The 14,554-nt window shown below is 39.9% G+C and overlaps 4 protein-coding genes across 4 annotated transcripts; 1 reads left to right on the forward strand and 3 right to left on the reverse strand.

The window, feature by feature from the left end:
• Positions 1-6,811: 6,811 nt before the first annotated feature.
• On the reverse strand, positions 6,812-8,060 carry B0P05DRAFT_552859 (NADP-dependent oxidoreductase domain-containing protein). The gene is made up of 2 exons (XM_051579515.1): positions 7,492-8,060; positions 6,812-7,440 (listed from the first exon to the last, which is right to left on the reverse strand). Exons 1-2 carry the CDS (start codon positions 8,012-8,014, stop codon positions 6,923-6,925), a joined length of 1,041 nt encoding a protein of 346 aa, XP_051432181.1. The 5' UTR covers positions 8,015-8,060; the 3' UTR covers positions 6,812-6,922.
• A 981-nt stretch (positions 8,061-9,041) lies between these two features.
• On the forward strand, positions 9,042-10,094 carry B0P05DRAFT_580773 (uncharacterized protein; the record flags this gene model as incomplete). The annotated part of the gene is made up of 5 exons (XM_051582043.1): positions 9,042-9,171; positions 9,224-9,424; positions 9,474-9,521; positions 9,636-9,769; positions 9,831-10,094. 5 exons carry the CDS (start codon positions 9,042-9,044, stop codon positions 10,092-10,094), a joined length of 777 nt encoding a protein of 258 aa, XP_051432182.1.
• B0P05DRAFT_552870 (Endonuclease/exonuclease/phosphatase) lies at positions 10,084-11,704 on the reverse strand. The gene is made up of 5 exons (XM_051579516.1): positions 11,627-11,704; positions 11,408-11,581; positions 11,181-11,367; positions 10,999-11,112; positions 10,084-10,942 (listed from the first exon to the last, which is right to left on the reverse strand). The coding sequence occupies exons 1-5, from the start codon at positions 11,677-11,679 to the stop codon at positions 10,103-10,105; spliced, it is 1,368 nt and encodes a 455-aa protein (XP_051432183.1). The 5' UTR covers positions 11,680-11,704; the 3' UTR covers positions 10,084-10,102.
• A 3-nt stretch (positions 11,705-11,707) lies between these two features.
• Positions 11,708-14,373, reverse strand: B0P05DRAFT_495777 (P-loop containing nucleoside triphosphate hydrolase protein). Its single transcript, XM_051575379.1, has 4 exons — positions 14,276-14,373; positions 14,130-14,231; positions 12,668-14,082; positions 11,708-12,623 (listed from the first exon to the last, which is right to left on the reverse strand). Exons 3-4 carry the CDS (start codon positions 13,978-13,980, stop codon positions 11,747-11,749), a joined length of 2,190 nt encoding a protein of 729 aa, XP_051432184.1. The 5' UTR covers positions 13,981-14,082; positions 14,130-14,231; positions 14,276-14,373; the 3' UTR covers positions 11,708-11,746.
• Positions 14,374-14,554: the final 181 nt, after the last annotated feature.

Genomic DNA, 14,554 nt, shown 5'->3' on the forward strand with positions numbered 1-14,554 from the left:
TGAATGTCATATATAATGCGTTATCAATAGACTTTCAAAAGAAACAGTGTGCTATCTAGAGTGCCAAAGAACATAGTCAAATAGAAAATAGGCATTCTCTAATGTGAATGTGATGACAAATGGACACAAGAGATACAGAGGGACTATGCAGCGGAGATTACAATGGAAGCAAGCCTGATTCTTCATTTCGCCGCATCAAGATCGAGCTTTTTGTTGAGAACTGTATAAAGATACAGTTATTTTGCCTTGGTATAGTGACAAAAGTTGTGGATGGCTGCTTTCTGAGTCTATTGATCCAGAGAACACAGCAACTTTGCTGCTAAAATATTGAGAGAATCAATAAAAATGTTTATGAGGGTTTTCATCCATATCTCATCATTGCCATAGTACAGTTAGCATGCAAGTACACGCACCAAAAACCAGAGATTTTGACACACATCTTGAGTATTTATACTTGTCGATAGCTCCATTTTTTCGTCTTGTGGCGGCAAAAAAAAATCAAAGTTGTCAAAATCAGCATTTTCCGTGAGTGGTACCTTTTGGTCAAAAGGCATGTTTTGTTCAAATCACTCCATTTATATCAAGATTCTTTTCGAATTTTCTGTTTTGGGTACCTAAGCCCCGAAACAGCACCTTCAACTAACAAAACACAACAACAACAACAACTTCAACATAAACGACATAGTCGACAGACCTCCAGTAGAACCTTCTTCTGTACCACTGCAACCGACATCGCCTTCAGTTTCACCACCACTCGTAGACGTAACATCTGACGCACCTGTAACTATTTCATTCAGTCCAACTCTACCTCCCCCAAGGAAACGACTTCGATCAAATTCATTAGACCACAAATATAACTTCGTTATGAATACCCCTACTATCAAGAAGACCACCCCACGTGCGAAGCGTGTTGAACCTTACAGCAAACTATCAACCACTGGTAGTCCTTCCAAGGCTACTAGACAACAAACCGCCGCCCTCATTGCGGAAGCAGCTGCTAAGGCTGCTATACCCACCAGCTTGCAAGACCAGATGCTCTCGTTCCAAGCTCAACTGGCGGCATTTAGCCAAGACAACGAAGGGTTTCGTCAAGAGCTCTAAGACACTCGCTCTGCTTTAGCGGAGACGCAAAAGGCTTTGGCAGAAGCTTATCAACAAATTGCCGCCTTACAGTCCGCCGCCAACAGTCAGTCAGACTTGTCTCTGACTCAACCAGAGGCAATTCAAAATACAGATCATGATATGGCAATTCCTACTGATTCCCCTCCCTTGGCTAAGGGAATTGAAGCATCTCAATATGCCCATGCTTACAAACCTTCTGGGGAGCATGTCACTTTTGCTACAATAGCAAGACGTGCGCCCACTCGTCCTTCAAAACGCCTCTTTCCTCGTCAAGTGGCTAGCGTGGCCAGACAATTCATACCTGTGTCTACTGATCAAGGGTTCCAATACCTTTATCTCCCATGCAGACGAAAGCTCCCTATCAGAGACATGCGTCAACAATTTGCCCGCCTCGGACTTGATCGTGGAAGAGTCTTGGATATTCACTATCCTGATCGAAATGTCGTCGCCATCCTCGTACACAACGAGTACGCCTCCGCTGCCTCTGCTGTCTTTGAAAAGCATAATATTAAGCCTCTCCATGACTTTGATCCACTCGATCCAACAGTAGTCCGAAACCCAGCTTTTGCTGAGGCTTCTGAGGAAGAGCGCAGACAAGAAGCATGTCGTATCAACTCTACCAGAGCTCTATCCACGCTGCAGTACATCCGAACACCTGTCAATGTAGCGGTTGCTAGATCCTTTGCTAAAAAGAATTGGATTACCGAAGAACAACTCCGTGCCTTTCTCCCTCAGACCCAGCCAAAGTCTGCATTACATGAACAAGACCAAACAGACAATGATGCTCCAGCATTTATTTTCTCTCGCCCAACACCTGAGAAGATAACTGACGACTCAGAAATGCAAATTGATCAAACAAGTAGTTCTGAACCTCTCGCTGAAGGTGAAGCGAATTCACAACAATAAATATGTCGACTTCAAGCACAACCCAATCTCGTAAGTTCCCCTCACATTCATTTACTGACCTTTCTATATGTTCCCTTAATTGCCGAAGTTTAACAAAACCATCACAACCAGAAGTTAGCAGCAGCTTTATTCGATACTTGAAAACTAAACAACTAGACATCCTATGCTTCCAAGAAACACATGCCAGCAACATTACTATGCAACAACAACTCGACTTCCTTTCCAAACCGACTTTCTCAATATGGACTCAGCACTGTGGGATAATTAGCAACAATCCTAATATACAAATCACACCATACTTGATTACCATAGACCAAAGGGTCATCATATGTAATATTACACACACTTCTAACCTTTTTCCTCCATTCCTTCTAGCCAACATTTATGCTCCAGCGACAAAACGCCTAAGACAGTTCTTTTACAACGATCTGATGACTATGCAACCATTTTCAGATTTCTTTGATCCCCTCTCCAGTCCTTTACCATCAGAGGATGACGATACATCCACACCTTCCCTCATCATTGTAGGCGACTTCAACTACGACTTTCACTCATATTCTACCTGCAACCTTCCTGACAAAGAGTCTCCTATCAATTCATCCAGCATTCTTTCTCAATGGAAATGGCACTATTTGCTATCTACCTACTTTACAGAATGCACTCATGTGCTTCAACACGATCAACGAATTCCCACCTTTCGTCGTGGAGAGTCGGATACATCCACCATTGACTACATATTTGCTTCACCTTTCTTTGCTGACAACATTCTTTCTCATGACATTGAGTTTCTCTCTCCAAGATGGACCGATCATGCTTTCTCTCAGCTACTTTCCGCTTTGCACAAAACAAACAAGGTCGAGGTCTGTGGCGTGCTCACCCTAGTCTGGCCAAGAACTCTTACTTCATCAAAGCCTTGAACTCTGCATTGGATGATTATCATTCACTGATAGAAACCTTTTCTGAAGAGTCATGCCCCACAACACAACAACAATGGGATGTAATCAAACAGATCACAAAAACTATTGCAAAAAAGATTGGCAGACAACAAGCAGCATGGCGAGTTCGTCTGATGAAGCGTCTTCAACGCAAGCGCAACAAGTATTTCAAAGAATACGGTACAGCTCGCATTCCTCATCCACTCCTTTCAAACGTTGAAAAGAAAATTGCAATGGTACAAGAGGACTATGTCAACAATCTTGCTCTTTGTGCTGGTCGACACTGGAGAGAAAATGGTGAGACTTCAGCAGGTTACCTCAAGAGAACTATTGAATCCAAATCAGCTAAGAAATCCATGTCGCCACTCATTCACCCCATCATCGGCAACCTCTGTCAATCGACCGAAGAAATGGAAGATGCAGTCTCAACTTTTTACGGTCAGCTTTACTGCCCTGACCAGGTAAGTATGAAACATATTGCAGATCTCACTAGCACAATTCCTTCTAGTGACAGCATTCCAGATGTAATGCATAATCGATTATGTGCTCCCATCACCCTACAAGACCTTCAAGAAGGTGCGGCTAGAACCCCAAGTCAAAGCAGTCCTGGTATAGATGGGTTACCGTACGAACTACTTTCCATTTTATTGCAGCATCCACTTACTGGCGCTTTGGCCGTAAAGGTATACAATGATGCACTCACCTCCTCTAGATTTCCAAAGTCCTGGTTACAAACTTGTATGATTCTACTACCAAAAAAGGGCAATCTCTCTTCGCTAACAAACTGGCGACCCATTTCACTCATTAACGCAGATGCCAAAACTTTTACTCGATTAATCAATGCTCGACTTATGCCTTACCTCAACAAATATATTTCATCACACCAAATCGGATTTATGCCTGGTAGATTCATCGCAGAAAATGGTCAGATCCTACAATCGATACAAGCTATTGCACACCATGTTAATTCCAACTCTATTGCCCTTCTTCTCGACCAAGAGAAAGCTTATGATAGGGTCCATCCTACTTATCTGACTCAAGTTATGCATGCATTTAACATACCCCACACTTTCATTGAATCCATCACATCTCTTTTCTTCTCTACTGACATTAGTTTCAATATCAATGGTCATATCTCTTCCACAACAGTCCAACAACATAGAGGTCTCCGACAAGGAGATCCACTCAGTCCTTTATTATTCAACATTGCTTTCGACCCATTCCTTCGTTCTATTCAACAAAATCCTAATATTCAAGGTTTTGACTTTCAACTAGAAACCAAAAACCATCATCCGCCATCCTCCGTATCACCAAATGACCTCTCACTTTCCTTTCAACAACTACAACTAGACAATCCCTCATCTCCATCCTTCTCAGCACCACCTGTCAAAGTTCTCGCCTATGCCGATGATACACTCGTTTTACTTCATAATCGCCAAGACCTTCTATGCCTTCAACAATTAATTCACAATTACATGCTAGCCTCCAATGCTAAACTCAACTTCAACAAGACTACAGCCATTTCGCTGTCAGGTAAACCTAATCCAAGATGGAAGTACTTTTTAGCTTCACAGAACATTACAACTTGGCATGACAACACCTCGCCTGAAGCAGTTATTTATCTTGGTTATCCAATTTACTCCGGTCCCCATCAACGAAACTCACATATCGACAAATTATTCCGAACCATCCAGCAAGCATGTCTCATACACAGCACTAGAAATTTATATGTTAGAGGCAGAGCTACTGTCCTCAATTCACTCATTCTATCACGACTATGACATGTACTTCGCCTGCTTCCTCTCAACAAAACACAACAAAGCACATTGCAACGCCTCATCACTTCCTTCATCAACAGTCGTCGTTTTGGTGCCATTCCTTTCTCAACACTCATTTTACCTCGTTCTCAAGGTGGATTTAGCGTCATTGATCCTCATCTACAACAGAGAGCTCTTCAATGGCAATGGGTCTACCCTTTATTAGTTCCTCACTCTTTTGCTGTTTCTTTACCTTCACTTCCTTATCTCCAGTTTACCCTCTCTTTCTTCCTTTGTTCCCCACAATACCCTACTTACCACTGGCCTTTGTTATTCCCCTTTATACGAAAAAAACTTTCTATTGACATTCCTTACTTCAACCGTATTTTCTTAGCTATAGATTATCTACCCCACAACTTCTCCAATTGTCATGTTCCCCTTCACGTTTGCCTTCGCCTTCCACTTTCTGAACTTCTACATTCTATCTATCCTTCTCCACCTCCATCCAACCCTCCTATTTCTAAAAATGAATATTTCAAACACAATCCCAGTATGCTAGCCTTAACAGGTAATCACATTTTTGTTTTTGATTCTTCTAGTGAATGCCTTCGGTTTCGCTCTCGGCAAGAAGTTCCTCGTTTTGAATCGGCCACCTACCGCGCTTTACTACACTTTCGTCAAAAAAAGCTCTTCCTCAATCCCTTTGTCCTGTCACTCTTTTCTCCTGCTCCTCGTATTTCTTCCTCTTCTATTCTTCCTTCAACCTCTCACATTAGCTCCACTGATTTACAGTCATTCATTTCAACCCTTACATACTCTCAATTCCCCATTACATCTTCCACTCATTCTTATCGTAAATTATGCCATAGCTCCTCCCCTCCTATACCGCCTGATCCCCGCCTATCGCCTAACTGGAAACGCTTTTGGTCTCTCAAGATCCCTCTCCCTGCTCGCAATGTCCTCTACAGGATGCTTCACAACAAAGTCAACAACCGTTTTCACCTACATCGTCTTATGCCCCATACAGTTCCTAATAACTTTTGTATCCACTGTCCTTCAAATCTCATTACTTCCATTGATACCCTTGATCACTTTTATTTCCTCTGCCCTACCAAGTATGCTGTTTGGTCTCATGTCTTCTCCAAGTACATCAATCCCAACATCCGTGCACCTTCGGTCAATCTCCTACGTCAAGTCCTCCTCCTTCGGGTTGTTATCCCTCGTGTTTCTCTCCTCCATTTTCCTTCCTTAAGTACCTTCCAAATCTTTGCATGCACTGCTCTAGCCCTCTGGCAAGCTCACTGGCAATCTGTTTTTTCTGAAAACCCATTCCTCTCCAAAACTATAACCAAGACAGTTTTCCGCTTAGCAAATAAGCTGCATGATGAATCCCGCCTTGATTATGAACCGTAAATTCTCTCCTCCGCTTTCCTTTCTAGTTCCTCTCTCACTACTCATGATGTTCTCTCCATTTCAAGTATCTATCAAGCTCTCTTAAACTCTTATTCTTTTCTCAATTTCTTCTACCACAGGCTCATTTCCCATTCCTTAGTCTAGTTCTTATAATACCACAGTCTTTTCTTCCACTCTTTTGACGTCTAAAGGACTTAAAATAAAATTGGAGCAAGTCTCCCTTACAAAAAAAAAATGTTTTGTTCAAATTTTACAAGTCGCTTTTTTTTTTTTTTTTTTTTTTTTTTTGGTACATATCAACCCCCAAAGGTACCCTGTATGTTAGTAGACATGGTTTGTAGGTAGTTGGAGCTTCCATGTGTATATAAGCGGACTTTATGGCACCTTTATACGCCTAAGAAAAAAAAAGACAAAGATATGTCTTCTTTTTCACTGGTGAAGCATCCATCTGCATGTTGTCTCTATTTCCTGAGCAAGCGATGCACTACTACATTGCCTGTTCAAATAAAACACCACATCAAAAAAGAAAAAAAAAAAGACATTTGGCTTATTGAGCTGGTCACTCTTTAATGAACCGAGTTTTAGTCAAGCTAACTTGGTTTTTGTAGCAGTAAACTGCTCGATAAGCATTTGGTTGAAGTCCATGGTCTAGGTGTTAGTGTTATCAGAATTATGGTATTTATTTCTTAAATAATCATACTCAAGTTGCACCTTCAATAGGCTACAGGTCTTTTTTGTTTATTGAGAAACACAATGAAAAAGGTATTCTAGATTTTACAATATAATCAATTAAAGAATGACACCTCTGGGAGTGTAAGGTTCTTCCAAGTACTTGACATCTTCTTCTGTAAGCTTGATATCCAAAGAGCCAACAAGGTCGTAAAGTTGTTCAATTTTGCTAACACCCACAATAGGACTGCTGACATAAGGCTTGGTGAACTCCCATGCCAAAGCAATTTGAGCACAGGTAGCATTGTACTTTTTGGCAAGTTCTTCAACGCGGTCAATGATAGTATTGTTGCTTTCAGCTTGTGTGGTGGGGAACATGGACATAACAAAACGAGAGCCGCTTCTTGTGGTTTCTCTCTTTTTACCTGTGAGTTGACCCATAGCAAGAGGAGACCAAGGGATCCAAGCAATACCACTGTCAGAACAGTAAGGAGCCATCTCTCTTTCTTCTTCTCTGTAGAGCAAGTTGTACAAGTTTTGCATGGAGACGAATTGAGCCCAACCTCTCTTTTCAGCGACGTGGTTCATTTTAGCGAATTGCCAAGTGGCCATAGAGGAAGCACCAATGTAACGAACCTAGTGTTGTGTATTGGTCAACTGAATTTATCGTGCCGTCAAATCCCTTACCTTGCCGGAGCGCACCAAGTCATTCAAGGCTTCCATGGTTTCTTCAATAGGCGTGTTAGGATCAAAACGATGAATTTGGTATAAATCAATATAGTTTACACCAAGACGTTCCAAGGAAGCATCAACAGCATCAAAGATATGCTTGCGAGAGAGACCAAATCGATTAATCATATCAGGGTCTGTCTGAAGAGTGCTACGATCAGATTTACCAGTATCGTCATAGACAGGACCAAAGACCTTGGTAGCAATAACAACACGGCTTCGAGGGGCATTGAGTTCCTTTAAGGCTTTACCGAGAATTTTTTCACTATCGCCGTTGGAGTAAGTGTTGGCAGTATCGAAAAAGTTGATGCCCAAGTTGTAGGCTTCCTTGATATCAGCAACAGCTTCAGCTTCATCCTTGACCCAAGGACTCCATTTAGAGTTACCATAAGACATACAGCCAAGACAGATACGAGAAACCTTTAAACCAGTGTTTCCGAGGCGAACATAGTGCATTTTGGTGGTAGTAGTAGTAGCAGACATTTTTGAAGAAGAATAATGATCTATAGAGTTAGACTCTGCCTTTTTTTTTTATACCTTTTACTATATTACTAAATTGGACATGAATTACGTCTCAACTTGCCAAGTTTTCGAAATAAAGTTCAACGGAGATTGCAATACATCCGCTTGTCCCCACATTGAAATTCGTCATTGATTAAGCATTATAGACTCAAGTTTAATTTCGACTAGAGTTATTCAAACACCGTTATGAACTATGTCAGTTGAATACTATGGACAAAGTACATTATGTTTCAGAAAAAAAAAAAGATTTTGGTGAAGAGCAAGGGACTTTAAGTTATTTCAAAACCTAATCTATTTTCAGCAGCATTGGTTGTGTCTGAATGTCAATATCCCAACCAAATCGAAAAGAAAGCTTGTTTTTGTCAAGAAACATGATTTATTTACCATCGACTAAAGTCATCTACCCATGTTAAATCCTCTAAAGATTTCTTTTTATCATATTTCTTCATTGAATTTTGAGCATGCTCCCATTCTAAATTTCGCTTCAGACTTTCAGACAATGGGTCTGATGATTGTTTTGTGTTTGTTGGGATCTGAATGGCCTGTGTTTGTGTGGACAATAAGCCCGATAATAAAGAAGTCGTAAATGGTTTCTTGGGTCTCTTCTTCTTGAAGTCAGATTGATAGGCGTCTTCATCAATATCTGAATCTGATTCTTCAATTGAGGATATCATTTCTTTCGGTGTTTTTGTTTGGTTTATTTCAATAGGCATATGTCAACAGAAAGGGAATATAAAGAAAGAAAGAAAAAGTGTAATTCTCGGAGAAACGTCTTTAATATCTTTTTTGTAGGTGTCAGATTCACTTGTCATAAGAAACAACTTGTTTTTAACGTGATATAAACAACGCGTAATAAAACATGGACGCGTTTAATATAATTCAATGCTGATCATTTGGTTAGGCAACCAATGATTGGCTAACAAAAGAAGATTTCATATGCTTCTTTTTATTTTAGTCCTTTTTTTTTATTCTCATAAAAAAAGAAGAAATGCAGAACAGGATTAGTAAATGCCAATTAAGAAAGAATAAACGAGCAGACAGACTACGTGATCTGCTTCAACTTACACCATCAGATTCTATTCTTCTTGATGCTTGTGCAAGAAAACAAGCGAGTGATGGTATGACTTGACACTCTACAAAAAAAAAACATATCACTCACATAAACACAAGTCAAGGAAATATTAGCTGCTTTGCCAGAAATCAACCCAGATACCATTCGAGATAAACATTTGAGAACACCTTTACATATTGCTTGCAGTCGAAGGGATGATTTTTCAGTGGCAACCTCAATAGCACAACTACTTGTACGTGCAGGAGCTGATGTGAATAATGGTGTAGGGGATGTAGATGGACTTTCACCTTTACATATGGGTAAGGTGTGTTGTATGGAATAACAAAAAAAGCTTATTGTTTTTCATAGCTGTGTTGGCTGGTAATCATCAATGCGTATTGATGCTGTTACACGAAGGTAGGTATGTGTGGTGTGTGTGTGTGTGTGCATCGATCTGATAAAATTAAATCCAATATATATATATATCTATATATATATCTATATATATAGGTGCCAATATACCAGCTACAGATCCTTTTCGGTTAACACCTCTCTTATTGGCTAAATTGAAAATGGATAATTTGAGACAATTTCGTCGTACAGTTCCTGGAGAGAATGAATGGACATCAGAAAGTGCTAAAAGTGAATATCAAGATCTAGAGTCAGTAAAGTATATTTAGAGTGCTAAAATAGATAGCCTAAAAAGAAAACTCAATATTAGAGTAGATTACACAAGTCCTTGTACAGCACTTAGCCAACAAACATATGACATCTTTTGATTTACCTTCCTATGACAGTTCTTCAGGTTATTATGGATTATCTGATTTCTTATTCTTGAGAGAAGAAGATCAAGATCTAAAGGACACCATCACAGCCATGACAGATAAATTAGCCTTGATAGGTATGAGTGATTCCAAGACAGATGAAGAAATCATACAAGATTCTGTTAAAGGATTAATAGAGAAAGTAAAGCAATTAGGCATTAAGTAATAAAAATTTTATTTGTTCTTAATCACAAGTCCATCTGAAGTAGAGATAGAAGTATTTGTAGGACTAAGAAGACTTGCTGAAGAAGAATGTGTGGTATTTAAAGTAGGCTCTAATCGATCAAGATAAAGTTGCATATCCTTAAGGTATTGCCTAAGAGACCTTTGTTCTGTCTTGCCAAACACAAATCCCACTAAAAGAAATACGATGGCCAATGCTGAAAACAAAACCAACACAAGTCCAATCAACATGCTCATGAATATACTAGGTGCAATCAACAGACTTGTCCATGTTGCAAACACAATCAACAGAGACAAGGCAAACCAAAACAGATGACCATTGGCTGTTGTTGTTGCTCTATACAGGTCCTTTTGTAACAATCGAATCATGGGTTTCAATTGACCAGGCACTAATTCTGTTGTGGTAGGTTTGGCTAAAGCACTTGCTATGGGAGCAAACTGACTATTGAGTGCACTGGATGTCTGATTTGTGATCTGAAAGACAGAGAGTACACCAAAATGATCCGAATAACTCTTGTTGGTATTGGGTATAGGTTCATACATCACAACTTGGGATGATTGACATTGAAGTTGAGGGGATCTTCTATAGAATATATAGTCTAATCGATCCCCTATATCTTTAGCATAAGGCTCTTGTTTAAGCAAGTGTTTAGACCATGTATTGATAGGTGAATCACAAGTGATACCAAACTGTTGAATGCAATCAAAAGCAGTTAATTCTTGACTGTCTGTAACATCTCGATGCATCTCAAGCCAACTGTCTGTCATAAATCCATGGTGCTTTAACAGTTGATAGCAATGGCTGGTTGGAATACTATTAAAATCTCCTGCCTTATGTTCATGTCAGTATCCTATATCATCACTCCTCCTCCTTATTAAATCCATACCAGAATAACATGTCTACCTTGTGCAGCAGACATTCTGACACTATTGGCTATTTGCCAACACTCTGTAATTCGTTGTGCTTCATAATCATCTTGATCTCCATAAGCAGCTTGTAGCTAAAAGTTTTTTTTTTTTTTTTTTTTTTTGTTTCAGTACAGTGTTAACTTGATGGTGTATCACTTACATGCGTCGTATAGACATCGATAAGCCCAATATCTGGGTGGTCTACACAGACAGAACCAAATCCTTTACCAACATAGAAATCACCTTGAAATATCTTGAGTGGTCTACCAGCCAATGTAAACTGAACATAATTCGAACACACAATAGGGAAACGAGACAACAAGACTAACCCACTTCCCAGCGTACCACTAAATAGAAATAAGATTCAGACGATCCCTTAATGTTTACCTATAAAAATATCTTGAATAAGGCAATACACTTTCTGTTGTTTCTTTGATAGTATCAAAATCAGACCACATCCATACTTCTTGAAGAGCAACAAGGTCATAGTCTTGTTGACTTATGTAGTCTGCAATAGCCTGTAAACGGAACTTTCTTTCTTTAGAAACAACAAAAAGACCCCTACAAGCGTATCAACAGAGGATAAACATAAGAAGAAGATGTTACCAACAATTCAAAGACAAGACAGTTAAATGTTTATCAGGTTCAATATTCATCATGTTGATAATAATAATGATAAAAAAAAAGAAAAAAGAAAGAATTTAAATTTAAACGCCCTATTATTATTTAAGCATCTTCGACAAGCTCATCTTTAAGTTTGTTTTTTACAACATTCAATACAGTTTGTTTTCTGTCCAAAATATCGTCCAAATCATTTAAATAAGTCTCGAAATCATCGCGTGTCTGTGGGTCTTCTTCTTCTTGATGATCAAATGCGTCTGGTATTTCATATTGGCTCTTTACTTTAAGACAGAGGGTTGCAATCATCTTTTTCTCTTCTCTTAGACAACCTTCCATTTCTTGTACTTGAGCTCGGTGAAGATTAATAAATCGACGCATACGTGTATATAAAGATTCCTGCACTTCTTCTGTGGGCTTCTTGGATAATGGTGTTGAAAAGAACGGATCTTCCATTTTTTCTGAAAATACTTCAGCAGGTGGTGACTCAAGTCGCTTCATGTATTTCTCTTGTCTTTGAGGAGATGCTTCTGTGGTTGTATAATGTCGATCTGAAGTAGGTGTAGCAAGTGCATTGGTCGTCACTTCAGTAGGGAAATCAACTTCAAACAGGTTCTCGGATACTTCATCTTCCCAATGAGCATCAGAAGTAGTCACACTCTGACTATCATGGTTGCTCATCTCCGTATCTTCTGTTGGCTCGACTGTCTTTTGTTCTTCTGTATTGACCAGACGAGGATCAGACTCACCTCTCAGCTGTTTAACTCTGTCTGCATAACGAAGTGTGTTAAGTGTATGTTCACTATTGGCATTGTTCGGTGAAATAGTAGCAATCATGCATGTTCTTGAGTTGCCTGTAAATGAGTCCCTGAGTACCTGAGTTAATTTACTGCCTCGAAAGGGTGTATGGTTCTTGTTTTGATCTAAGGCACGAATGCACTCTTTTAATGCTAGCAGGCTCTTGTTGATTTCGGCTCCTTCCAATCTATCCAAAAGTGAGTGGATGATATCCATAGACCTAATGCTTACCTTGTCTTGGTATCACCATCACCTCGGTCTGCTCCTCTTTCACTACCAGCCAAATCAATAAAACTCAGTTTACCATGCAGTTTGCGCGTCTGTTTCTTTTTCAACAAGACTTGAAGCACAGCATGCGATCGAGATGATTTGTTATTCGCCCCTGTCTTGCCTGTTGTTCTTCCTGCATTGCCGTATTCAAACACAGACTTCAAGTCTTGTACACTCTGAATAGGTTGTTCACGAAGACCGGCAATGACCACATTCCCATTTCCATCTTCACGGGCAGTCAATCGTTGCTTGTTGTTTAACAAGTCATACAATTGGCCTTGATAGATTTCATAAAACCCGACACTTGCCTCTAAATGAGTATACTGATTGGACAGTAATCGAAAGATATCTTGAGCAGCCAAGACATAGAGACCATGGGTGGGATCCAACATGGTGTAGGTCTTTCCAGACCCTGTTTGACCATGAGCAAAACAAGTAGCCTTACCGCCTGTAAACACATATTCCACCAAAGGTTTGGCTGTTCGGGCATAGATTTGTTGATTTGAGGTATGGACATCAAACGCTTCATCAAATGTAAATGTATGTTTTTCAGTGTATCGTGTCAGATCAATGCGTTGTTTGGGTGCGTTAACTTGAATGGTGCGTGTGCCTACCAGAGGTGCAATGTCTTCTTGTCCTGCTAATTCTCGATTGTTTAAAGGTCGTTTTCGAACACAGACACGAATACGTTGTTGTAGCTCGGAATGGACCGTAGTGTTGCGATGGACAACCATGGTCTGTTTTTTCGATGCCATAAATTCTTCAAAGGATCCTTGTTGTATTGTCGGTGGTGGTAGTGGTACTTCCATGGTCGATTTAGGTCGCTGTGTGATGGGAATACCATAGGCATCCAGTAGTCGAGTAGAAGGTCGTTCCATCACCGGTGCCTTGAGTGGCTCTTGTTCTTCAGTCAAGACAGATTTGGGTCGTGTTGGTTTTTTAAGTACAGGACTTGCTGGCTTCATTAGGCTAGTGCGCGCTGATGGGACGCTGTTTTTGATGGGAGATCGAATAGGACGTACAGGTGATTTATACAGGTACATTGATTCTCGTCGTGATGTCAAAGGTGGGGGTAAATAAGATAATCTTCGATCACGCGACGACATCTTGTTGTTTGTATGTGCTGGTGATGGAGGTGTACGCATGGGTGCTTGCGGTGCTATGGTCATGCGTCGTGCCTTTCTTTCAGGTGAGACAGTAGGTGGTGAATAACGCTTTCGAGTAGGAATCAGATCATGATTCGATCGAACAGGTGTCTTTGGTTTTGTCGCCATGGGTGTCTTTTGCGCTTGTTTGAGATGGGTTGTCAAGGCTTTAAATCGTTGTTTGTCTTCGCCTGTCCGAACACCTAATCGAGGATAATCTTGTTCTGAAATCTATGCTATCATTGAATCACTGTCTCTTGTCCATACTTTCCTTTTACCTTGGCTATACTGTTCAAGTTGATGATGCCTTCTCTAAATAAACTAGATAAATGTGAGTATCATGATATGAAAAGTAGCGTCTTCTATTACACTGGATAATACTAGCGTAAAGATTAGTATGATACGATGCTTATTTTATACATACATCTTCTAATTCGTGTCTTTTTAGAGCCTCTAATAATGAAGAAGCACTCATGTAGGTTGATGTTTCTAATGATAATAATAATAATAAAGAAAAAAAAAGAGAGAGATAAAAGCAGCCTGATTGCTAATTTTAGAGTACGACACGCGTAGAACACCGCGTCTTCTTTTGGATCGTGTTTTCATATTTATTTATTGTCGGGGATGTATGGATCCTATCTTTCTGGTAGAGACGTGTAAAGGAAGTTACTCTGTTTGCTTGGGTTTATTCTATCCTAAATCG

Source organism: Gilbertella persicaria (assembly GCF_025201335.1).
Source record: "Gilbertella persicaria strain CBS 190.32 chromosome Unknown B0P05scaffold_37, whole genome shotgun sequence".
Classification (NCBI taxonomy): Eukaryota; Fungi; Mucoromycota; class Mucoromycetes; order Mucorales; family Choanephoraceae; genus Gilbertella; species Gilbertella persicaria.

What these genes read in the sequence shown, in the direction of transcription:
- B0P05DRAFT_552859 (XM_051579515.1), bottom strand. Translation starts at nt 8,014, where the DNA reads ATGTCTGCTACTACTACTACCACCAAAATGCACTATGTTCGCCTCGGA. An exon ending in TGACTTGGTGCGCTCCGGCA is followed by an intron (nt 7,441 to 7,491) that starts AGGTAAGGGATT and finishes ATACACAACACT; the next exon opens with AGGTTCGTTACATTGGTGCT.
- B0P05DRAFT_552870 (XM_051579516.1), bottom strand. Translation starts at nt 11,679, where the DNA reads ATGATGAATATTGAACCTGATAAACATTTAACTGTCTTGTCTTTGAAT. An exon ending in GTCTTGTCTTTGAATTGTTG is followed by an intron (nt 11,582 to 11,626) that starts GTAACATCTTCT and finishes ATACGCTTGTAG; the next exon opens with GGGTCTTTTTGTTGTTTCTA. An exon ending in AAGGTAGACATGTTATTCTG is followed by an intron (nt 10,943 to 10,998) that starts GTATGGATTTAA and finishes CATGAACATAAG; the next exon opens with GCAGGAGATTTTAATAGTAT.
- B0P05DRAFT_495777 (XM_051575379.1), bottom strand. Translation starts at nt 13,980, where the DNA reads ATGGCGACAAAACCAAAGACACCTGTTCGATCGAATCATGATCTGATT. An exon ending in GATGGTGATACCAAGACAAG is followed by an intron (nt 12,624 to 12,667) that starts GTAAGCATTAGG and finishes ACTTTTGGATAG; the next exon opens with ATTGGAAGGAGCCGAAATCA.